The 25,475-nt window shown below is 48.0% G+C and overlaps 2 protein-coding genes across 2 annotated transcripts in view; one reads left to right on the forward strand and one right to left on the reverse strand.

The window, feature by feature from the left end:
* Window positions 1-332: 332 nt before the first annotated feature.
* Window positions 333-9,194, reverse strand: Dll1 (delta like canonical Notch ligand 1). The gene is made up of 11 exons (XM_021221491.2): window positions 8,266-9,194; window positions 7,745-8,038; window positions 6,944-7,004; window positions 6,497-6,754; window positions 4,664-4,724; window positions 3,849-3,979; window positions 3,556-3,725; window positions 3,227-3,443; window positions 1,351-2,149; window positions 1,118-1,235; window positions 333-1,019 (listed from the first exon to the last, which is right to left on the reverse strand). Exons 1-11 carry the CDS (start codon window positions 8,317-8,319, stop codon window positions 1,014-1,016), a joined length of 2,169 nt encoding a protein of 722 aa, XP_021077150.1. The 5' UTR covers window positions 8,320-9,194; the 3' UTR covers window positions 333-1,013.
* The window catches only part of Fam120b (family with sequence similarity 120B), a 64,625-nt gene continuing 47,654 nt past the window's right edge, over window positions 8,505-25,475 (forward strand). The window contains exon 1 of the mRNA XM_029532924.1: window positions 8,505-8,576. The gene's annotated coding sequence lies outside the window, so the exon portion shown is untranslated. The remainder of the gene's footprint in view (window positions 8,577-25,475) is intronic.

A 25,475-nucleotide genomic window follows, 5' to 3' on the forward strand; every position in this document is an offset into this window, starting at 1 on the left:
AGCATTGTTCTAAGATGGACCACCTTTGCCATGGTGATAGAAAAGTGACTGACATTTGAACCTGATAAAGTCTTTAAAAAATATATAAAGTTTAGGAGAAGTCACAAGGTCTCCAAAATATCTCATTACCATACAAATTACAGTATTGAAAGAGCAAGTGTCACTCTCATGGAGACATCTTGCAATGGCCAAATAAGAATTCCAGAGAGAGCAGAAGAAATGCTGTCCATGCTCCACAGAAACCAGGAAAGGCCTTCATGAAGACACCGATGTGACCTCTCTTCTCATGGTCTTATGAAATGGATGTGTTACTAAAAAAGTAACGCCTGAGGTTGTAGTTCATTATATTTATTTTGGAAAAATATTTTTAAAATGAATTTCTTCATTAACAAAACAGTAAAAAACTCAAATAACATTTGCACAATATTCCATAAATACATTTATATACAAAAAAATATAGTCACATAGACCCGAAGTGCCTTTGTACATATTTACCAAAATTTAAATTATAAAAAAATGAACATCACAAAATACTCAAGCTTTACAGATATCATGAAAAATATTTTTACAAATCCCAGAAAAATAACACACGTTTTCTTTTTCCCGTCTAGGAAAAAAAAAAAAAAACACATCTCAGTATCAAAAAGGACAATAAAGGCAGTTGTGTTTCTAGTTCAAGGAAAGACTGGCTCATAGTAATCCAAGATAGACGTGTCGGCAGTGCGTGCTTCCAATATGAATCAAGTCACTCGTCCATTTAAATATATACTCTTCAAAGCAACTGTCCATAGTGCAATGGGAACAACCAGCAGGCAGTCCAGCCGCAGCCAAAGCCTAGCCTGGCAGTGTCCGGCGTCTCTGCTAACTCCAAGAGAACCAGCTCCACCCGAACCTGTTTCTCAGCAGCAGTCCCTGGGTTTCTTCTCCCTTTCCTCTCTCAGCAGCATTCATTGGGGCTATATCCTTGGAATTTTATTTAAGAGAAATAGGAATTTTGCCACATCGCTTCCACCTTACACCTAGAAGGGCCCAGGAGACAGGACAGGAAGTTAACTTCAGGCAGAAATGGACCCTCTCCACATCACTCCCGTCCACGACAAGAGGGCCGCACACTGACCTCAGTCGCTATAACACACTCATCCTTTTCTGCAGATAGAACATACACCGACTGGTACTTGGTGTCCTTTGAAGTAGAGTAGACAGACTCCGGCCTTTTTCTGTCTGGAACCTCCCCTCTGAAAGGAAAATTAGAGAGAAGCACAATAAACACACAGGGAAGTGGTTGAACGCGGATATACCCAGAACACAGAATGGTCTCCCTGCCCTCCTTGCCCAGCTCAGGGCACATACCCCCTGAGGGTGGGGGTGCTCTTCTCTTCTCCTGCAGAGCTCTGTGACTGGCACTTGGTGTCACGTTTGCTGTGCGCATCCCTGACCGTGACTTCATCTCCCTTGAGGTCTCGAACGAGGTTATAGTCCACAGTGGGGTATCGGGCCTTAAAGCTGCTCTTCTCGGCTCCATGGTCCCCGTGAAAGTCCGCCTTCTTGTTGGTGTTCTTGATCTGTGTAGCCCCAATGATGCTAACAGAAACATCCTTCTCCCGCTGGCAATTGGCTAGGTTGTTCATGGTCTCTGTCTCTCCCCCACAGGGATCAGGTGGAGGCTGGTGTTTCTGTAGCTTCAGCCGGACGCAGACCACCACAGCAGCACAGCCCAGCAGCAGGAGGAGGACAAGTACCACCCCGGCACACACGGCCACCCAGGGGAAGGGCCCGCCCTGGCTCTCCATATGCCTCTCACTGAGGTCCACCACCATGGGCCCTGGTGGTGGCTCAGGGAGCAGGAACTGGCAGTTGGGGCCACCATAGCCCTGGGCGCACTCACACATGTAGCGCTGGCCCCTCTGGTGGCAGGTGGCCCCGTTATGGCAGGGCGCGTGCTCACACCTGCTGACAGGGGCGCTGCAGTTCTTGCCCGTGTAACCAGGTGGGCAGGTACAGGAGAAGTCGTTCACACTGTCCCGGCAGGTGCCCCCATTTGCACAAGGGGAGGAGGCACAGTCATCCACGTTGTCCTCGCAGTATCTCCCGGAGAAGCCAGCCTGGCATCGGCACAGGTAAGAGTTGCCCAGGTCCACACACTTGGCACCTAGAACCCAGAGCAAGCACAATCATATTTGGGCACACAGAAGTTTGTTCACCAAACAGACAGAGCAGACATAGCACATGTAAGTCCATAATTTACACACACACCACAGGTACAGTGGCAGTTTGGTCTTGTACTACATAGCCTAGGATCTCAAATCCAAGGTTGTAGGGAGAACTCCAGGTAGAGACCTACACAATAGAAACGGTAAGAGGGTTTTTGTTGTTGTTGTTGTTGTTGTTGTTGTTGTTGTTGTTTTCCCACACACATTAGGCAAACTCTCTATATCACAATGGTCCCCACATTTCTGCCTCAAACAGGGTCTTTCTAGATTTGCCAGGATGGCCTGGAACTTGATGGTCCTGTCCCAGTCCCTGGAGTTTACAGATTACAGGCTCTAGATCAGTGGGTTGACAGCACTATATAAAGCATTTTTCCCTGATTACTACATTCACCTCCCAACCACCAGATAGGGGATAATACACTATTAGATCCAGGTTTCAGGCAGAGAAATTAAGAATTCAAGAGAAGGTCATGCTCACTGACTGTTAGTAAAACATCAGTACTGAAAACCACCAGAAAAGAAGGAAGACAGACCAGAATACAGAAGGCGAGAGAGGAAGGAGGGGGGAAAGGAGGGAAAGACAGAAGAGCATCTATTTGGCTCAGCCTTCCTTCTAAGTCTGTTTTAGGTTCCTCTCTCTCACTAGCAAGAAGCTCCTGGTGGACAAAGCATGCCTCTTCATACGTGGCACCCAAACTATCATCTGGAGCTAGACTCCCTTCCCCAAACACCATGGCTAAGCTTCCTGTGTTTGAGCAGAGCCTGCAGAGCCGTGGATAGGAGTGACATGCACCAAAACACTACTGGCCCCGAGCAAGCTGTGGGCTGCTGACCAGGCCATTGCTTGCATTATGAGTATGACACTAACCCCCACCCCCCCAGCCCGATCGTCTTCCTTCCTCCTGAATCTACTTGGGGATCCACAAACCCAAGGTGACCCACAGAGCAATGTGTACCCTAATCAGTGCACATGCTTCTGGAGCCAGCCCTCCAGACATTTCCCCATTGCCCCTTACCGTTAGAACAAGGGGAAGAGCCGCAGAGGTCCATCTTCTTCTCGCAGTTGAAGCCAGAGAAGCCCACAGGGCAATGGCAGGTGTAGCCTCCATCAGGGTTATCTGAACATCGTCCTCCATTGAAGCAAGGGCCATCTGCACAGGTCATGGCGCTCAGCTCACAGACCTTGCCATAGAAGCCAGGAGGGCAGGTGCAAGAGAAGCTGTCCTCAAGGTCCTGTGCAAGGAGACCGCACGCGGCTTTCTTAAGCTGTTCCACGAACCCACACATTTTATATAAAGCCGAGGATCCCGTCTTCAGCCAGCACAGCGCAGTGCCCCCGACTCACCGTGCAGCTTGCTCCGTTCTTGCAGGGGCTGGGAGCGCACTCATCCACTTCCAGCTCACAGTTGGCGCCTGTATACCCAGGTCGGCAGGAACATGTGTAGCTCCCCTGGCCCGTGTTGGTGCAGGTGGCTCCATTCCTGCATGGCTTATGGTGAGTACAGTAGTTCAGGTCTGCCCGAGGAGGAGACAGGAAAGGGGTCAGGAAGCCCAACGTAAAATACAGGAAGGATCTATGTTTCCAGTGGGCACTGGGCTGCTTTGAGGAGACCTGGCAATCTTAGAGGAGGGCCTTACCTTGGTTACAGAAAAGGCCCCCCCAGCCTTCCTGGCAGTTACACTGCCAGGGTTGTTGGCAGGTGCCATGGAGACAACCTGGGTACCGGATGCACTCATCACAGTAGCGGCCCTGCCAGCCAACTCTGCACCTTGGGAGAAGCAAAAACATGATCATGCCACCTTCTAGATTCATAATGGTATTATAGTGCACCAAGATTATCCAGCAACACCCATGAGCTACCTATCCTCGAACTAGGCAGGACACCGGGTCATTTAAAACCTTAAACTCCCCCACCCCCGCCCGGAGCCATCCCCTCTCAAGAGTCTCTGATGAAGGGTACAGGGTCCCCTGCTTGCCTTCCGCATGCACAAAGATTGTGGATGTGGAATCTCACTTTCCATACAAACTTTTGCACTGAGGCCTGTATATTTCCATTATGCACGAGCTTAAGTTAATGGAAACCTATGCTCATACATTTTCAGGCCTTCAGTAGAGTAATAGCTCCTACTCAACCAATTCCCTGGAGTTTTTTTTATAGCCTATATATGAATATATATATATATATATATATATATATATATATATATATATATATATAAAAGAAAAGGTGAACCAGTCATGGTGACTTTAGGGAGCCTCGGAATAAGGCCAGCACATGTGACATAGAAAGGTCCCTGAACAACATAGAAAGTCTCACAGGAAAAAGAAAGAAAGAAAGAAAGAAAGAAAGAAAGAAAGAAAGAAAGAAAGAAAGAAAGAAAGAAAGAAAGAAAGAAAGAGAGAGAAAGAACAGACACACACACACACACACAAAACAACTTTGCAAACTTACTTGCACTCGCCTGGTTTGTCACAGTATCCATGTTGGTCATCACACCCTGGCAGACAGATTGCTGCAAACAAATAAAAACATAGGTTGGAGCCCCAGCCCAGAGATTCCCCAGTATCACCAGGTGGAACTGAGGAAAATTTAGCAGTACCCACTCTGTAGGTCCAGGCTGAGTGGATCTCAGGTCACAGAGCCTAGCCCACCCTGGCTGGTGGCTTTGGACTTCATTCAGGCAAGGAACGAGAATTCTTCTTAACATAGTATGTCCAGGACAAAAGGGGCTCTCAGGAGCCCCTACTCCTACCCCTGTCCCTTTTGCTTCTAAAAGAGGGTCAGAAGTCTTCTCCCTCCTCCTCCCCCACTTCCCAATTCTATGCACAAAGCCCCACCTCTTAATATCCCAGAAAGTGTGTGTGCAGATAAGAGTGGACAGCTGGTGTGCAGCGTGCCGGGCAGGACAGCTGCTCTATTGTCTCTCCCCTCCCGCAGCTGCCCCAGCACAACAATGCTGCCCCCACCCCGCCCCCGCGGCCCTAGCCATGTGTGCATGCGCTCACACAAGCGTGTGTGCGCACGTAGCCTTCTACCAATGGGAGCAGGCAGTGTCCCCCACCGCCTATCCTCAGAGAGATCTAATCTATGGCACGTGTAAGTAGGGGCGGGGAGAGACCCCAGTGTTTGAATAAGAAAAGTTTAGATTTCTAGCCACCCTAGAACTATTGGCCGTGAGAGAGGAAAGCTACTGTGGGAGGTCAGAGGCACCCAAAGGGTGGGGGGGGTGGGGGGTGGCCACAGGCTGAGGCTTTGAGCTGGCTCACTTCCCCAGTTATGAAACTCATTAATGATCAGCAACTCCAGTTCTTAAGAAAACACCCAGTTCTTGGCCAAGGCGGGGGGGGGGGGGGGGGCTCAAGGAATATGGGAAACCAGGCAACAATGACGTCGAGACTCTCACTGAAGTGTGGACCCCGTCATCCTCAGGCAAGAACTAAAGCTAGAAAGTGACTCCATATCCTCCCCCAGGCACAAACAGAGGTTCTGGGCCTCACAGAGTCCAATGTTCAACTGCTGCAGGGCAGAAGAACAAAAGTTTACCATGTCCTGACGTTGGAAGAAAATGCCATTCCTACAGATTGGGCAAATGAGGCCTCAGATTGCTGGAGAGAGGTCCCCTGAGGTGCAAATAAACTAGAACCAGAGCAGAAGTCTTCCCTGTGGCCCTGGTACCCTGGTTTGCAAGAGGATTATAGGACATCAGTTACTGCTTTTCTTCATTTAGACAAGGCAAGGTGCCCTTCAGCCACATAGCCCTGCAGTTGGCCTCGGCACACCTGCTAACTTTCCACAGCCCCACGGATGGAAGGGTTCCCTAAAGAACAGGACGCACAGAGCAGCCACAGGGAATCTTTGGAAACAGATTTCGGTAGGCAGGTCAGGCACCCTAACTGTGGAGGAAAGGAAGGGCTTTCCAATGAGACATTGTTGCAGCAAGGAGAACTGGTGGAAAATGAGCCCTCCACATCCCTTTTCTGTCCCTCCCTTCCTTCCTCTCTTCCCTTTCTAATACACAGGCCCTAGGGAGAACACAGCCTTACTTCCTGACCCCTGGCCTTGCCTCTGAACTCCTCCCTGTGAAGAAAAGCAGCTTCCTACAGTGGACACAAGGTCTCCCTTGTTAAAATGCCTGAATCCAGCCTAAACTACCACCGGCTTTAGCAAAACACTTCTCTTTAGGCCTCAGTTTCCCCACTGGGCCATCTCTACCATCTCCTGTGGCTAAGTCCCATGTCTTTCCCCATAAATGGACCCTTAGGGGTCATTCTCCAGAGGACTCACGGTCAGTGCAGTACTGGCCTTTCCAGCCAGGGTCGCACATCTTCTCCCCTCTGTCCCCGCAGGTGAAGTGGCCAAAGGCGTCATCCCGAGGTCGGCAGAACACAGAGCAACCTTCTCCGTAGTAGTGTTCATCACACACAAACCGGTAAGAGTACCGGAGGTCTGTGCGGCCGCTACTGTGAAGGTCCTGAGACCACTCTTCTCCCACAGTGAGGTGCCTCTGGGTGGTCAGGCGGCTGATGAGTCTTTCTGGATTTTCTGAGAGAGAAGATGCTCAGGTTGGTAATGATACACCTAGAAGCTAGGAACCGAGAGAGTGGTATGGATGCTGTCAAGCCAAGGACCCTTCTTCTCTGAACTCCAGTTGCAAAGATAAGAGGCCTGGGGTGAGTGGGTAAACTGTGTCTCAATGGGGAGAATGCATAATTTAGGGGTTTGGAGTCTTACCTGTTGCGAGGTCATCAGGAGAATCTGTATGGAGGGCTTCAATGATCAGAGAGAAGGTGCCCTAGGGAAAAGGGAGGGGATGCTTGATAAACCAGAAGTGTGGAGGAGGAGGAAGGGGAGGAGGAGGAGGAGTTGGGAGACTAGGAGTGGGAGGAGGAGGAGGAGCTGAAGGAGGAGGAGAGGCATTAAAGAGAACCATGTACAGAGGCTCTCAGATCTCTGTGTTGTGCCAATGAAGGTCAACTCCTATCACTTTCCTTAATTAGAAGAATTTTAAAGAGTGCGCCCCCCCCCGTTTGTGGGTTTGGTGTTCTTTTAAAAATGTTAATACGGGAAATTGGGTGTTTTGTTTTTTTTTTTTTAAGGGAGAGAGTACTGGAACGAGCAAGGTGGGGTGCAGGAAGAGGAGAGGGCAGCTGTCATTAGTTTTCTGGGGGTGGAACCTCGAGGATGGAGAGCAGTCCCAGCACTGGTATCAACCCAACGAGGCCTAGGAGCTAGGGGACAAGAACTCTCCCAACTTTGGGGGGAGGGGAGGGAAGGGGAGGGGAGGGAAGCATTCTACCTTTCAGGTAAGTACGAGGTGTGTGAGAAATGCCCAGGGCTTGCAAAAGCCTCTGGTGTTCCACACCCCCTCCTCAACTGCCAGTCAGTTCCCAGTAAGAAGTCAAGACCTCAGGCGTGTCTTTGTGGGATTCCCCAACCCTTATCAGTGGCCCTTGCCTTCTTCCCACTGCCAACCACCAGCCAGCCACCCCTACCCCTCCAGGCCCAGCCGAGGGCGCGCAGGTGCCCACTCACTGGCCAGGTGAAGCCGAAGGGGAATCGGATGGGGTTGCTGAAGGCGGGGTCGATGCCTGCGCCATCAGGGAGGCTGAAGGAGTCGACACCCAGCACTGGCGTGACGGCACTGCCGTAGGTGCAGGGTGGCTCCGGGGACACGCTGGCCTGGTAGTGCTTGAGGCATACGCGAAAGAAGGTCCTGCAGGCGCACGGCGGGCCAGAGCCCCCGCGGCAGCAGTTGCGGTTCCCCAGCAGCCCCTTCTTGTTGACGAACTCCTGCAGCTTCAGCTCAAATACGCCGGAGCTCCAGACCTGCGCGGGGAAGGGGCGTGAGGTCGCGCCGGCGGCGGAGGGACCCGGGGGCGCGCGGGCCCTTGCTAGGACGCAGAGGCCGAGCGCACCTCAGCGCCCATCCGGAGCTGCCCGCTACCGGGCAGCTCTCGGGGTCGTCGCTGCCGGAGTCACTTGGGGATGGACAGCTGATCGGCTTGTCCGACTCCCCTCCCTCCACCGCGCAGCAGCCCCGCCCGGCCCCCTACCTGGCACAGCAGGGCTGAGACCACGGCAAGGGCTAGCGCGCTCCGACGGCCCATGGTACCGCTGGACGCCCTTGCTCTCCTAGAGTATCCTCTTTTCTTTCTTCTTCAAAGACCCAGGGATGCCAGGAAAGTCTATATGACCGGAGGAGCACCGGCGGAAAGGCTTCTCTCGGCTCCAGGTGTGCTATCAGGGCCAGGTCGCTTCAGGAGGGTGCGGTGTCTTCAGCTAGGTCCCTGGCAAGAGCTCTACGAGGCACTGAGAAAGGACAACTTTCGGTTTCCTCTTCGTCTGGCTTTCAGTCCACGGAAAGGTGAGTGTCGCCTGCTTTCTGGTTTTGTCTTAAGCTTCTTCGCGGAGGGAAAGAGGAGAAAGGAGATAAGACACAGAGGGAAGAGAGCCCAGATGTTCAGCTTAATTCCCAAGAGAGCTTGCACTGGCTTCCTTCGCAGGCCTATTAGGGAGCGGCGGTCTGGAAATCCCACCGGTGAGGCGATAATCCGGGGCCCCGAGGGGCGCGGTGGGAACGGTGGTGGCAAGGACTGCGGCGCGCGCCCTGGTTTCCCGGCCGGGCGTCACTCGGCGGCCGCTGCCGCTCCCAGAGTGTTCTAGACCGGTATCTCTTGCACTATCGCCAAGCCTCGCGTCTTCCTCAAGAATTCAGCCAATGCCATGCGAGAACACACACCGAGGACCGGAGGCCGAAGCGTGGGAGGCTCCGTGCCGCACCGGTGCTCTCCCGTGACCTGCCCTGGTCAGACAGGGTAACCGCGGGTGTACGCCGGAGGATCTGGACGGGGCTGGCGCCTGCCACCCTTAAATCCTGCCGGCCGCTCGCATAACTAATGAGATGCAAATGAGCAGCCCCCCAATCTGGCGAGAGCTGTCACAAAGGAGCCACTTTTCCAAACCCTCCTCTCAATGGATCGCCAAATGGTCAGTGAGCTGTAAAATGTGCAACCCTCCTCCCCGCCCCCACCTCCCCGCCCCCTAGTCCTCTCTGCCTCCGCCCTCGCCCCTTCGCCTCCCTCCCCCAGCGCAAAACCCGCTCATTTACATTCCTGCAAAACGTTCCCGGAGACGAACCGCTCTGCTCCCGGAGCTGGAGCTGAGGCCGCGTCGCCCACCGCCCCACCGCACCAGGCCCGAGGACCCTAGGCACGCTGGGCGGCCTGCGCCTCCCACTCGCGGTCACCGCTAGACTCGCTCGCAGGACGCGGCCTCCGGACCCTGGCGTCTCTAACACTGGCCGCCTAGGCTCTCCCCGTTTGTTCAGTCCTAGGGACTGAGGAACCGGGGAGAGGTTAGAGGCCCGCGTCCCCGCTGCTGCCCCTCCTCCCTGGCAGGCTCTTTCTAAGGAGGAGTCTCCCGGAGGGGGCGGGGGCGGGGTGCCCGGTAGGAAAGGGACCCTTGAAGAGGTGGGCAAAGGGTGGCGAGAACACCCCGGCAGTTTCGGGAAGTTTGGGGAGGTTAGGCACGCTTATACCTCTGGTGGAGCCTGGCGATTGAGCCTCGGAGAGTGCGGATGGGCTAGCGATCCGGGCCGAGCACTCCCCAGACACCGCAGTGTCCCGGAGCGCTGCTGTCTCCGTGTTGTCCACGATCACTGGAAATGGGGAATTGGGGTCCGGGTAGTGTATTCCCTCAGCCAGCAGAGCCAAAAGCTAAGCTTACCCCTTTCCCGGTGTACACACCCTCTCCCGGGAGATTTTTTTAACCAACACCACCTTCACTGGTGTCCGGTCCCACTCTCCTGGGTATTCCCCTCAGGCCTCCCTCTGCTTGGTAAAAAGTGAGTTTGGTGTGTGTCGTTCGCGTGGCTGTCATTAAGGCAGTCTGTTATTGTGCGAGGCTGAATCAGTGGCTCTTTGTGCGCTCAGCTGTATGGTAATGTAGACAGCACCTGCTCTCCGCACAATGCGGAGAGAAAGAGCTCCCCTCCGCGCACGCCGCGGCCTCTGCGACAATGTCCGGCACATGTTTGAAAGACTCCCCCCCACCTCACCCCCCAACACATAACCTTTACACAACCGTCACCTTATTAGGTTTTTACACATCCATCAGACACTAGAACTTTTGTTTTCATTTTTTTTTTTAAGGGAAATGAGTTTATTGGGAGGGCTCAGGACACACGTATCACAATGAATTACCTAAACGGCTCCCCTGGTTACAAGCTCCAGAGAAAAGTAAATGGAGATATAGTCTCTGACTTAGCACCTAGCTTTGTGTTGAGCATGCAATGAGCTGTGTATTCCCATCTTTGGAGGGGCCTCTTTACTCCACCCACCACCACCTAGGCAGCTTCATTAGAATCCCGAGGTGTGATTCTTGGAGCTAGTGTTCCTTTGATTGTAGCACAGCCCCTAGGGTGTAACTGACAGGTGTCCTCACTGTAGGTGTTGTTGTCCTGCTGGTGAGGATGAGCCCTGACCTGGCAGAGTATCTTGATCATTTAGGCCAGTATCTGGATCAAGATATATATAATGCACAGAACGAGAGGAACATCTTCCCATGCCCAGGGAAACACTGCTAACAAGAATCTAAGCAGTTACTTGGCAGAATCATCTGGGTTGGGCCATCTGGCAACTGAAATTACAGCTCCTTTTCTGATGACCCAGCCTGTCTCCTGCCACCCTGTCTCCGAAACACTTTCAAAGTTTCAGAATCAACAGGAATTTCTGCACTTCACATCGTCATTGCCAACTCATAGACAATCAAAGAGTTAACAACAACAAAAAAAATGTGTACAATACTCAAGGCTGAGGTGAGAAAAGCGGGGTTGGATCCCACTTTAAAAAACAAAAAACAACTGTTTATTATAGAACAAATGGAGGCTTCAAAAGATACTGACACCTCGAAGGCACACCCCCCATGGCCGTGGCGAAAACAGAGTCCCTGTCCTTTGTAAACTGTAGGGATTTGCTACATCACCACAAGGCTGGGCTAGCTTGAATCCTAACTTAATCTTGCCACCTAGTGTTAGGATTCCTTTTTCACTGGCTAATGTTTCCTGGGGAAGTTACTTTCTGAGAACTCTGTTTCTCTCTGTTGGGACTGGAAGTGGGACTCAGGTGAGAGGGGGTTCCTACAGCAGAGGGGAGTCAAAGAAGAAAAGAAACAAGGTCAGATGCAGGCTCCTCTGCGCCTTCGAGATTACAAGAAGAAATGAAATATCAGGAACCTTTTAATTAGAAGATGGAAGTGGAAACCAGGCTTGTTTGAATGCTTGTTTATAAAACTGGAAATGAAAAGTTCCACGCGCAAGGGCTTAGACCTTGAGAGGGGTGGACTTGTCCCAAATCTTTAACAAACCCCCCTTAGTATTAAGTATTTGTTAAATTGACATGGCACAGATTTCTCGATTACAGTGGCAAAGCAGTTCTGAAAGGCATCGTAAACTCCATCAGAATCCTGCCCAACGCATTCATTCTTTTCCAACTTAATTTATGCCACACCATTCTGTATTGGGGAAATCAAGCAGAAAGCTCTTTTTTTCCCCCTCCCTCCTACTCCTTCTGCTCTTCTTCTTCCTCCTCCTCATCCTCCTGTTTCCCCATTCTCAATCGTCCACCCCTAAGTTGGTTCCTATTCCCTTCTCTTTCAAACACAGAGCTAACGGGGAGACTGTTTAACTCCAGTGATTCTATAGGAGCCTGTTGTAGTTTAACTCCTGCGTACCAGTAGCTGAGAGGAACAAAGGACAGACTCGAGGTCCAGCTATTCATCCTTTCTTTGCACTTTAATTTTCATTGATTGGGAAGACAAGGGGAGCCCTTAGGGATTCGAGCCGGGAGGGGGATGACACGCCTTTAGACGCCATCAGCCCCCTAGCCAGCCATCTGCTCTGAACCAAATGGCGTTTTTTCACTCCCTAACTGCATGTCTCTATACTCCCACAGCTAAGCACTCAGAACCCCCCAAATGCAGGAGGGAGCTTAAGCCAGAGTATGTTAAATAGATTTGCCTGAATGTTGGCCTAGCCAACAGATTTCCCCCTCCCCACACACCATAAATCCTCACCTTCACCATTAGAAGAAAGAAGGAAACTTTCTTTTAAATGCTTTTTGATGTTTCAGCAAATTTACTGTACAAAGTGTGGCTCATTAGAACTGAGAAGACACCGAATACATCAGATACAGGACGTGAAGGAAGCATTTGTTGTCTGGTGCTAGTGTTGATTTTTTTTTCCACATGACTCCCCCCCCCCCCCGCCGCCGCCTCGCGCGCGGGCCCCAGTCTGAATAATTGCAATGGGTGGATAGGGCAGACCCAGGTTGCATAATAATCAGAATTAAAGCCACAACAAATGCATCTGGAGTTCTATCTGTCATTGATCCTGATTGTTTTCTGTATTTTTCTGGTCCATATGGTTAATAAATACTCCCAAGCACAATCGTATTGAATTAGACGTGTCCATCTTCAGCACAGGTCACCTAGTCCTGACCCAACTCCTTCATGCACATACCTAAACTCCTCAGTTCTCAAGATACGGATTTAACTGGGGCTGCAGATAGGGCAGTACCCATGAATAGCTCCCAGACAGTTTTCAGACTAGGCCAGCACAGGTTCAGTTTTCTGTGTAAACAAATCTGGAGATTTGAGCGGGATTTGTGTTTTCTCAGACCAACTGAACACTGTATACACAACAGAGGGTTCTCTTATTCCTAAGAATTAGGATCCTTGTTCAGAACAACAAAACTGAAACTTCCAAGCAGCAAATCTGGTGTTGATCAAACATGCCAGCTTGCTTGAGGGGAGGAGGAAGAGGAGGAGAAGGAGGAGGAGCCTGCGTATTAATTAGTTCTAGTATCACATCTTGCCCAACAGCCCTTCTGTCCATTTTCCTCAGCCAGTTTTAGAATCAAAAGCAGTTAAAATGTGGGGGGGGGGGGGATGTCCTTGCGTTGACGTGGAAAGCAAGCCCGTACGTACCTGTGGCCCACCTGTCTGGTGTGATCAACCAGGTCTGCAGCACAACTCCCCTTTTAAAGTCTCTCTATGGTGCCAGAGCTGGCCTGGAGCTCAAGATTCTCCTGCCTCAACCTCCTGAATTTTAGAATTACAAGCATGCCAACCATAATCCTGGCGCACACACTCTAATGTTTGTACAGACATGTGCACACTTGAATGCAGTCAGCATTTGGCTTCCAATTAGACTAGAGACTTCGAGCCTCAGATTCACCCCCACCAGGTGGACCCCGTAGCCCTAACCTCCTTTGCGTTCTGTGGGCAGCACACTCAAAAGGAGTAATGGAGCCAAAAGACTCCGGCATGGCGCCCCGTGAACTTCAGAGCGGATCGGGGTCCTAACTCCGTCATGCCGTAGGATCACAGCCCTTCTTTGATGGAACCGGCTGCCGCCTCTTTCTACCCACCTAGTTGGTGTTTTTCCTTTGGGTAGCTAGATAGGAAACTCAGAACCATTGTATGCGCTCCGAGGACACCTCACCCTGGGGTGCGTGGGTCTTGGGAAGCCGGCTGCAGAAAGTTGCAAAGGCATGTGCTGATTTACATGAGAAAAGGGGAGGCGCGTGGCTCAGCTGGCGGCTGCCGCGCAGATGACAGATCGCCCCACCCGAGGCCCCTCCCCCTATGCTTCTCCTTCCTCGGAATCGTGGGTTGTCTGCTCCGGGCTGTCCTGCGCTGATTTCCATGACAAAGCGCGTGTTTACCTGCGGCTGCAGCCCGGGCGGGCGGGCCTTTGTCCCAGGATCAGATTATCCTAGCAGCTGCTCGTGGCCAGCCGAGGAGTGTCACGCGTGCACCTCGCTCGGAACTTTCCGCGGCCTTTGGTCTGGAATGGGTAGCAATGGGGTGAGGGGTTTGTGGGAAGAAGGCTCTAACAGGGGAGGGGTTGCTTTTGGTTTGCTCCTTGTGACTCTCAACTCGAGTTAGCGCCCCTGGGGGCTTCTGGACGGTGGCGGTGCTAGAGAGGTGGCCATCGCTGGGCCTGTGGATGAGGGTGAGACGTGAGTCTCAAAGCTTTGAGATGAAGTCAGTGCCGGTTCCATGCAGCTGGACCCGGGCCACAGCGCTCTCACCTCACCTGGTATCACGAGGACCAGCTGGCTGTGCGAACGATGTCAGAATGAGGAGCGAGCCTTCTCCACACTACCCCTACTTGTTCCCCTCCCTGTCCTCTCCTCCCCAGTGTCTAATTGCCCAGGCTCTGGCCTTGGGCGGGAGAGTTTAAAGATTAGGGTCCCAAGAGTTTCTTAAACAATAACCTCAAAAGCCTGGCTCTCTCAGGCTTAACTAGGGTCTGAGCTATGCTTGCTGTGTGAGCACGTGTGGTTCACGGCCTCCCCAAGGAAGTCCCTGTTGGACACAGCAGCACCCAAAGGCTACTCCCAAGATGCCCCAGAGAAGCCTAGGCACCAAGGAAGCTTTTAGTGCTCCAGGCTTCCCTGGCCTCCCCCCACCTCCCTTTTCTATGAGCATCTGCCCTGGAGAACAGATGTGGGCACCTGCAGTGACAGGCCGCATATGCTCTGTCCTATTCACAGGCATTCAGACGTGGCACAATGAGCGGCTTTTGTGTGCAGAGAGTCACTAAATATATTAATCTGTACTCCCCAGAGCACCGGGCTGTTTAATTTTTCACTAGCAATAACATCTGATCTAATCCTTAAATCGGCTCCCAAAAGCCTTTCCCTCCCGCCCACCCCCCTCTGCTGAAAAAAAAAAAAAAAAAAAAAAAAAAAAAAAAAAAAAAAAAAAAAGAGTAAAGTAATTAAAATTTCCTCCTGATGGCTGCTCTATTGTGTCGGGTAACTGCAACTTCTAATGTTGGTTCCGGCAGGGGGTGAATGGAAGGCACAACCTGAAAACTGCTTGCCACATGAGCACGGCTCTGGTCTGTNATTTTTCACTAGCAATAACATCTGATCTAATCCTTAAATCGGCTCCCAAAAGCCTTTCCCTCCCGCCCACCCCCCCCTGCTGAAATAAAAAAAAAAAAAAAAAAAAAAAAAAAAAAAAAAAAAAAACGTGTGAAGTTATTCAACTTTCCACCTGTTGCCTGCTGTATTGGGCCGGGTAACTGCAACTTCTAATGTTGGTTCCGGCAGGGGGTGAATGGAAGGCACAACCTGAAAACTGCTTGCCACATGAGCACGGCTCTGGTCTGTTTATCAGAAAGGAAACTGAATACTAAGTGTGGAGTGTGGTTCCCCAAATGTTGTGCAAACAAAGAACAATAATTATTAAACAGGCTTCCAAACTCAGTACACTCACCCTGCCTGTGTGAGCACCTTTAAAAATATACGTTGAGTTCCCATTTATCTCTGCGTTTATTAAACTCTAGTGGTTATTAAAAGTACTACTCAACAGGCTATACAGCCCAAAGGTAACATAAATCTCAGATGTCTTGAAAAAAAATTTTTTTTGTTGCAGAACTCTTTTATCTTAGCATCCCTTATTCCATTTTGATTTGTTTTGGGCCACAATGAATCTTTTAGTGCCATTGTAGATGTCACAATGCACAGGGACATCAGGCTGTGAATGAAGACAGAAGCAGTTTAAACAAGCCAAACCCTTTCTTTCCTTTCTGTCCATTGTCTTATGAATGGGCCTTGGGCTGCTTTTGGCTGCTAGGAGACCAGTAAATCTGCTGGGGAGAAAGAGACCCAGAAAGCAACCCAGGGACTAGAGAGGAAAGAAAGGGCACAGGCCAGACTTTGTCAACACATTTTCTCCATCTCAAAATGTAAGACATACTTCCTAGTGTTACATTTAAGTTTTTCTGTCTTCTCTTTTCATTCTTCCGCATCCATCAAGGCATAGAAGGACAGCCCTGGGTCCACCATCAACATTGGTTTTCCAAGTGTGATCTTTTCTTTTAGGAAAATGAGAACCCAGCCTGGGAACATGCCCATCACCCAGGGCTCTCAGAATGAAAGCTAGCCAGGGTGAGCATGGTGATGACTCCTGACTTTAAGTTATGATCCCTACTGTGACCTGTGCCAGTGTTGACTGGGACTGTTCCTGCCCTCACCACTTGCTGGCTGGTGATTCCCTCATTCTTCAGCGATGGACTGAGTTCTGTGACCTCTCAACAGGTCAATGGGAAACCAGAGTGACTCAGAGGCAGGGATGGGGTCAGGCATGGCAGGAAGTGGAAGGCTATTCATTCCCTGCTCTCAAGGCTTAGAGCCCATCTGAAACTAGACATACTGTCTGCTTCTATAATAGCTATAAAATGAGTTCCAAAAGGCTGTGTGTGTGTGTGTGTGTGTGTGTGCGCGCGCGCGCGCGCGAGCGCGCATGCGTCTGTGTTTCCATTTCCTGAAAGGGTTTGTGCAAGATTAGCACGCTTCCTCAAAAGCATGGCAGGATTTGCCGGTGAAGCCATCAATGTTCAGTATCGTTATCCGCAGAAACGCTTTGCTCCGTTTCTTTAATACACACAGGGATACTCAGCTCTATTTTTAATTTGGTCAGTTACATGGCTCAAGAAATTTTGTCTAAAATTGTTCAAAGAGTTGGGGCTGGAGAGAGAACTGTTAAAAGCACTTGCCGCTCTTTTAGAGCACTGGACTTAGATTCCTAGTACTCACTTGGCAGCTCACAACTGCCCTCAAGTCCAGGTTCAAGGAACCTGACTCCCTCTTCTGGCCTCTGCAGGGACCAGTCACACACATGATGCATATACATACATGCAAGCAAAACATTCACGCACACACATGCACACATCTTTAAGTGGTTAAATATTCTTTATTCTCTTTACTACAGTAATGTCTGTGGTAAGATAGTCTGACATTGTTAGAAGGGGTCATCTATGTCTCTCTTTTTATCTCGGAGAACCAATCTTTTGTTCACTAATTTTCTTTGTGGATCTAGGCAGCTATTGGGACAGACATTAGTCTTAGTTCATTCATTTTTTTGATGTCTGAATCTGGTAATTTCAAATTTTGTCAAGCTTTGTGGCTGTTTAAAAGTAGGAGGAAAAGTTCTCTTGGAATCATGTCTTCATAGGTGGGAGCTGAAACAGGTACTTTTGATGCAAGTAACAGAAAACCCTGGTTCCATACTTAGTGTATGAAGAGACTTTGTTTTATTCTATGAGGAGGGAGGAGTGGTCTGAGTGTGGATAATTTAATGGTTCAGCGCATTACCCAACCCAAGGCTTCCATCTGCCCCGTGTTGGTGAGCTCCTATGTCCTGGGGAATCTCTCACACAGCATGGACTATCAGAAAGGAGGGGTGTGGTCTCCCTAGATGATACCTTTTACCAACTATAAAACATTCAAATCATAATGTGCACCATGTTTTAATAGCTGTGACTCTCTTCTTCCCCATCTTCAGATGAACCATACCAAATAAAAGGTTGGGCCCCATTCAAAGACATTCAGTTCAACATTGTCTTCACTGTCTGCATAGAAAAATTTCTTCATTCATTATAATGGTTACTGTCTTAGTCAGGGTTTGTATTCTTGCACAAAACATCATGACCAAGAAGCAAGTTGGGGAGCAAAGGGTTTATTCAGCTTGCATTTCCACATTGCTGTTCATCACCAAAGGAAGTCAGGACTGGAACTCAAGCAGGGCAGGAACCTGGAGGCAGGAGCTGATGCAGAGGCCATGGAGGGATGTTCCTAACTGGCTTGCTTCCCCTGGCTTGCTCAGCTTGCTTTTTTACAGAACTCAAGACTACCAGCCCAGGGATGGCTCGACCCACAATGGCCCCTCCCCACCATGTTCACTAATTGAGAAAATGCCTTACAGCTGGATCTCATGGAGGCATTTCCTCAAGGGAGGCTCCTTTGCCTGTGATAACTCCAGCTTGTGTCAAGTTGGCACACAAAAAAATCCAGCCAGTATAGTTACCTTTGGGGGATATGTGGCCACTGGCAGGTTTCCCAGGCTCAAGTGGATGTCCCCCACATCCATGCATGCTTGGGCAGTGCTAACTGGACTCAATGGGTTGTCAAAGCAAAAACAGAAAACAGCTGGGCGGTGGTGGCGCACACCTTTAATCCCAGAACTTGCGAGGCAGAGGCAGGCAGATTTCTGAGTTCGAGGCCAGCCTGGTCTACAGAGTAAGTTCCAGGACAGCCAAGGGCTACCCAAAGAAACCCTGTCTCGAAAAAGAACAAAAACAAAAAAACACAAAAACACACACACACAAAAAAAAACAAAAACAAAAAAACAGAAAAAAAAAAAAAACCATGAAGTTAAGAGGGGTTATTTTGGAGGGGACACAGGAGATGGTTGATAAGGAAAATGAACATGGGAAACCGGCCAACAGACACATCCTCAAAAGTTCCCTTCCCCAGCAACTATTCATGAGTAGCAGCTCCTCAGTCCCCACTAAGCCACATGCTAGGATTTGGGCTTGCTCGGATCTTGTAGAGGCCTTGTGCAGGTAAGCACAGATATTTTGGGTTCATGATTGTGATAGCCCTGTCATGTCCAGGTGACAGTATTTCATAGCTGTCCTATGGCTCTTAAATTCTTTCTGCCTCTTCCTCCTCCGTGCTCCCTGAGTCTTGCCGACTGTGGGGTTGTTATCGGTGTCCCATTTCAGGCCGAGCTCTCATCTCTTATCCTCGGCATCTTGACCATTTGGTGTCTCTCCATCGACTGTTTCCCAGTACAAAAAGATGCTTTGCCGACCAGAGGGCCTTTGTCCTCCTCAGCCATAGGATTTTGACTGAGGTTATAATTCCAAGCCAATAATAATAATGATGATAATAATAATAATTTCTCCTGAACCAGAAAGTGGTTAGTTGAGTGCTTCTGCCTGCAGAAACACTGTGGCCTGGATCCGAACTGGAGAGCGGCAACTCCTGAAAAGGAAAAGGGCTGCGAAAAGAAACATGGAGGCCTTGGCAAAGACTTCTGATCAAGACTCGGATCTTTATTGTCCGGACTTGCTTAAGTACAAGGAAGGGTTAGGAAGGGTTCCCAGCATGCCCCTGAGTCCTTTGAAGTTGCCACGGCGGTTCTCGCGATGGTGGGCAGTCCTCGCGATGGTGGGCGGTCCGGGCGATGGTGGGCGGTCTGGGCGAACTGAGTAGCACTCTGGTATTCCTGCTGGAGGGGGAGTGGTTAGTGGGGGTGGGAGACACCAACAGTTAGTTACCAGATAACATTAGTGCCAATTCTGAACCAGTATGCACACCTTGTCTTGGCAGGCCAGCATGGCAGCATGCAGGGTCCAGTGCTGGGTGGAAGTATTGAAGCCTTTTCTTTCCCAGCGACCTGCATATTACCTCTGACTCTATGAAAGTTAGCGAGCATGAGGGAAGCACTCCAGTAGATTTCAGACTGATTTCTCTCTGGGTTTCTAACCGTGTGGTGTAGTTTTAGTGGCTACCAATTTCTGTGTACAATTTTCTTCTAGTCTCTCAGGAAAGAAACTTTGTCGTCTTTTTACTGGTGCCTCCCCCATGCAGTGGATGTGATACATTTTGGTGTTTAGTTTTTTTTTCTTTCTTTCTTTCTCTTTTTTCTTTTTTTGGGGGGTGGGGTGGGGGTGGAAACAGAGTTTCTCTGTGTAGCCCTGGCTGTTCTGGAACTTGCTCTGCAGACCAGACTGGTCTTAAACTCAGAGAGCCACCTGTCCCCACCACCTGAGTACCAAGATTAAAGGCATTCATCACCAGGCCCAGCTGTGTATAATAATTTTTGTAAGCTTTAGACAAGTTGGAGTTTGAGTAAGATTGTGCTACTTACTGCTATTACTGCTGCTTAAAACGTTTAAGTGCTTTTTCTTTTACTACATTAATAGATTAAAAATTCAAGTAGTTCTTGATCTGTAACAAAAGTAGCCCTTTGCCCATGACATACTGCTCTGCTCCCAACACCCCCTCTTTTTTTCTTTCTTCCATTTTTAAAAATTTATTAATTCACTTTTCATCCCAATTGCTGCCCCCATCCCATTCCTCCATCCTCCCTCCCCGTCTCTGAGAGACTGGAGAGCCCCCTAGATATTCCCCGACCCTGTCATATCACTCCCTTCAAGGCTAGGTACATCCTCTTCTGCTGAGGCCAGAGAAGCAGTCCAACCAGAAGAACATATCCTAGGTCCAGCCTTTGTACGCTCTTGGTTGGTGCCTCAGTCTCTGAGAGCCTCAAGGGTCCAGGTTAGTTGACTCTGTTGGTCTTCCTGTGGAGTTCCTATCCCCTTCCGGTCCCACAATCCTTCCCCCAACTCTTTCATAAGATTTCCCAAGCTCTATCCAAAGTTTGGCTGTCCAACAGCTCCTCTTACTCAAACCTCACAGCTACCTTTAGAATTTACTATCATATTATATATGAGTTCAAATCCCAGCAACCGCATGGTGGCTCACAACCATCCGTAATGAGATCTGATGCCGTCTTCTGGTGTGTCTGAAGACAGCTATAGTGTACTTATATATAATAATAAATAAATCTTTGGGCTGGAGTCAGCAGAGACAGAGTGAACGGGGCTGGCTGGAGTGAGCAGGGGCCAACTGGAGTGAGCAGGGTTGACCAGAATGAGCAGAGGTCCTAAGATTCAATTCCCAACAACCACATGAAGGCTTACAACCATCCGTATAGCTACAGTGTACTCGCATACATAAAATAAATAAATAAATCTTTTTAAAAACCGTGTAATTAGAATTCATGTGTAAGTGTGGTTATAAGGGATTTTTTATTGTTTGTCTTTATTGGATTCAATGCATATCTGGTTAATTTGCTTATTGATTTGAATTTGTAGCTATTACTTACTACCAAATTCTGAAGATCCCCTTTAGTGTTCTAATGTATTGTGCATTCTGAGGACTTCATTAAATGTTCCTTTGTCTGGTTCATTTGGTTTTCAGCTGGGTTCAATATATTGGCATTGCTTTCTTTAGAATTTTAAGGGTAATGCTCCACTGTATCCAACGTCGTAGGAGCTCAGGTAGAATTTCTTTGTCCACATGACTCCCCATCTCTTAAATTGGAACTTTTTGTTTCTTCTTCTAGAAATTTTAGTTGGTTGGTTGGTTTGTTTAGACAGAGTTATCACTATGTAGATCAGACATGCTTAAACTCAAAAAGATTCTCCTGCAACTGCCCCCATGTTCTAGAATTAAAGTCATGTGCCAACATACCCAGCAACTCGAAATCCTTTATTTCTGGTGTTTAGAAGTCTTGTACGGATATAGCTTATATAGATCTTTTGAAGTTTGCCTTTTGAGCACTGATTGTCATTTTCAACATGAAAGCAAGTCTTCCAGATAGGAAAGGTTTTCCTGAGTGATTCCTTGGGTGTTTTTATTCCCTTCATTTAAAATGTTCTCTTTTCCATTTTTGGATACCAGACCACACATTTTAATCTTGTATTTTGTTTTTCAGTCTCTTTGTCTTCCATCATCTTAGCGATGCCATCCTACTTATCAGTAATTTATTTACATATTAGTTTATTTATCATTAATAAGTGTATTTATCATTTTAATTTTCAAGATTCCCCCTTGCCAGGAGGTAGTAACCTACACCTTTAATCCCAGCACTCGGGAGGCAGAGGCAGGCGGATCTCATAAGTTAGAGGCCAGCCTGACAGCTCTGAATTCCAGAACAGCCAGGCTGTCTTAGAAAAATCTTGTCTAGAAAACAAAAAAGAAAAAAACAACAGAAAAAAATCCCTTTATTTTAAGTGTCTTTTTTTTATAAGTGTAACATTTCTGCAATGGCAGATATAATTTTGCATAATAACATTTTTCTTTTCCTTGCATGTTTTATTTTTCCTAATAACTTTATTCTTGTTAGTTTTTCTCTTTCTTGGCTGTGTATTTTTAGGAGACAAATGCTTTGGGAAGCTCTGGGTAGTACATAAGGACTGTCAGATTGGCAGTTGCATGGGACTTTGGTATGCCTACCGCCACAGTCTACCATAATTCCCTCCTGCCTCTCATTGTTCACCACCCCTTCTTAGAGAATTTATGTCCCCTTGGTTTCAGTCTCATGACACCCAAGGTTTTACCCTCAGCTCTCCCTTAGAATTATACCTTTTGCTAATTGGTTCTTTCTTTTCTAATTCTCTCAACACCCGCCCCCCAACCCACCCACCCTTCCACTGTGTCCCCTTTTCCTTCCTCGGCATACCCTGGTTCCGGAGCTACTCTAAGTACTGCAGACAGAACATAAGCTTTTCTCAAAGACCTTGCGTTGGAGTCTGAAATCAGAGTGCCAGTGTTCTGGTTAGGTCTCTGTTTTATGTGGTTTGCCTTCACCTTGTTCCCTGAATGGTAGAAATAGAGCAAGAGGGCTCACAGGATCAAATCTACCATAAGGATCCTCCTACCAAAGCACCTCAGATAACATCATTGATTTCAAAGTCTGAACTATTTGGGGCACAAACATCTTAAACCTTCCTGTGTGTTTCACTGTGTTCTGGTATCTGGTGTGTTGCTTGTGTCCTCAACCATAGTTAACTCCTTAAGACTAGAGTCTACTTCACATATTTTTGGTGGAACCCAACCATCCCCCTACCAGCAAGTTCTGGGAACTGTTTGTTGATTTTACTTGGAAGAAAAATTTCAATAGGAAATGACACTTGATTATCAGAAAGATGTCTTTCCAAACCCTTTCATGTATCCATAATATAACTTGAATTTAATTATGTATTTTGAGTGTTTTATCCTATCATTGATTCTAAAGGAAATAATAGATTGTTTTCCCTACTTTACTTCCTTGAGTGAGACTTCATTAGTTCACAAGGGACCAGAAAGTTCCCACTGGGAGGAACACATGAGTTTGGGGTGTACCTTAATCAATTTGATATATCAATCATTGAATTTTGTCAGGAGTTTACATTAAACAATCACATTGATTTCAAGCCCACTAGGTCTTTCAAGAGGCTGAACAAATACTCTCCTGATTGTAGAGAAGAAAGGTGGGATGAAAACTACAGAAATGAGCCGGGCAGTGGCGGCGCACACCTTTAATCCCAGCACTTGGGAGGCAGAGGCAGGCGGATTTCTGAGTTCAAGGCCAGCTTGGTCTACAAAGTGAGTTCCAGGACAGCCAGGACTACACAGAGAAACCCTGTCTTGAAACAAACAAACAAACAAAAAACCTACAGAAATGAGTGAAATTGTGTGTTATCAAGAACTCAGAGCTCAAAGCATGTGAAATGGATAAGTCTGAGAGTGTTCTGAGTGTACATGACCCCACTTGGATAGATCAGAAATCAATCTTTCTTAAAATTATTGCATGATGGAGGCTAATAATTAAGGAAATGTCCACTGAAGAAAAATGTTAACCACATGTGAAATCTTTCTGTAAAGTATCCTTTAGTGTTTGTGTCTTATTTAGTGTTTCTATTGCTGTAATAAAACTCTGTGACCAAAAACAACTTGAGATGGAAAAGGTTTATTTCATCTTATGACTCTCAGGTTATACTCCATTGTAGAGGAATTTTAACCTTACAGCATGGATGCTCTCACAAGGGATCACATCTAAAAACCTTCTAGGTCTACATGATCTGTCCAAAATGCAAACCTTTAACTTCTAACAATGAAGGTAAGGTTAGTTTGTAAAAGGAAGCAGCCATGTTCAAAAGTGACATCTGATTGAGGGGCAGACAAAGTGACCAATCAGAGAAAGATTTGACGAATGAGTCAGAGATACAATATGCCCAACCCACATGATCCCACATAGGAAAGGGATCAAGAGAGAGGAGAATGGGGGTGTATGACAGTTTTACCAGGACAGTTATACAAATACAGGGGCAGGGAGAACAAGCTAAACACAGATGAAGACAGAATGAGCTAGAGAATGAGGAGCTAGAAGATTAGAATATATTGCCAAAGTTAGTATAAGGCCAAGCAGAGCAATCCAGGGAGGAGCAGAGAGAAGCCAGATTGAATCAGTCAGAATGGAAGATTCTGTACAGAGGTTGTACAGAAGCTGCAAGCTTCCAAACCTAGGCCTAGGGATAGCTAGCACAGAGAAGGGAACCTGGGCTCAGCCCAAGCTGTGTCTTTGCACACCTTGGGTATAGCTCTCATATCATTCCTGTCTGAAGAAAACCTGGGCAGAACCTGGAGCCCTGGAGGGACTGACTTTTTTTTCCATACCATGCTTAATCTGTTTTCTTATGTAAGTCAGGACTCCCTACCCAGGGGTGGCCCTGCTGCAGAGGGCTGTGCTCCTGTACATGAATCATTAAGCAAAAAATTCCCTGTAGACTTGCCTACAGGCAATCTATGAAAATATTTTTTATTTATTTATTTATTTATTTATTTATTTATTTATTTATTTATTTATTTTGGGGGGTGGGGGTTCAAGACAGGGTTTCTCTGTATAGCTCTGGTTGTCCTGGAATTCACTTTGTAGGCCAGGCTGGCCTCGAACTCAGAAATCTGCCTGCCTCTGCCTCCCGAGTGCTGGGATTAAAGGCATGAGCCACCACACCCGGCCTGAAAATATTTTCTTAATTGAGGTTCCTCTTCCTGGATAACTCTCGCTTGTGTTAAGTTAACAAACGAACAAACAAAACCAACCAGGGTAATTGATCTCTTATCAATCTGACATACAAATACATTACTCTTAAACCATAGCCCTACCCTTTTTTGTTTATCCCCAAGATCTCATGTTAATATCAATATCACAATACAAAACATAAATAACTTTACAAGTTCCATACTTTTGTATTTCTCAACACTTTAAAAAGTTAAAGTTCCCTTTAAAAACACAACATCTCTTTAAAAGTCCAAAGTCTCTCAACTGTGTGCTCCTGTAAAATCGAAACTAGTTAAATATTTTCTTACTCCAAGAGCAAAAAAAATTAGGGTGCAGTTACATTCAGATCAACACAAAATCGAGTCCAACGGCGTAGAGGTCAGTGACAGATGTGTGGGAGTCGTGATCACCTGGTCTCTAAGGGTGTGAGCAACCCCGACTCTAGCTCTACCGGCCACAGCACACATAGTACACTTCTCATGCTCAGACTGGCTGCATTACACAGCTGCTGTTGTCCTTGGTGGCTGTCGCTAAAATGCTTGGGTTCCTGCTGGAACTGGGCTGCAACTTTACCTGTGCACTTCTCCTGGCTTCTCACAGTGCTAAGCCTTAGCTGTTCCCCATAACTCCTTCATACCTGCCAAACCAGTACCATCTGGATGACTTTTTTCTTGGGGGGGGGGAGGAGAATCCTAAGGCTGATATTTTTCTTAATTTTTTTATTATTTAAATGCATTTTATACATTAAACATATTAATCATATTAAGTATTTTGAGAATCAAATAATACATAA

Source organism: Mus pahari, chromosome 21, assembly GCF_900095145.1.
Source record: "Mus pahari chromosome 21, PAHARI_EIJ_v1.1, whole genome shotgun sequence".
NCBI classification, from domain to species: Eukaryota; Metazoa; Chordata; class Mammalia; order Rodentia; family Muridae; genus Mus; species Mus pahari.

What these genes read in the sequence shown, in the direction of transcription:
- Dll1 (XM_021221491.2), bottom strand. Translation starts at nt 8,319, where the DNA reads ATGGGCCGTCGGAGCGCGCTAGCCCTTGCCGTGGTCTCAGCCCTGCTG. An exon ending in AGGCCAGTACTGCACTGACC is followed by an intron (nt 4,725 to 6,496) that starts GTGAGTCCTCTG and finishes ATTTGTTTGCAG; the next exon opens with CAATCTGTCTGCCAGGGTGT. An exon ending in CTCTTCCCCTTGTTCTAACG is followed by an intron (nt 2,150 to 3,226) that starts GTAAGGGGCAAT and finishes TCTGGGTTCTAG; the next exon opens with GTGCCAAGTGTGTGGACCTG.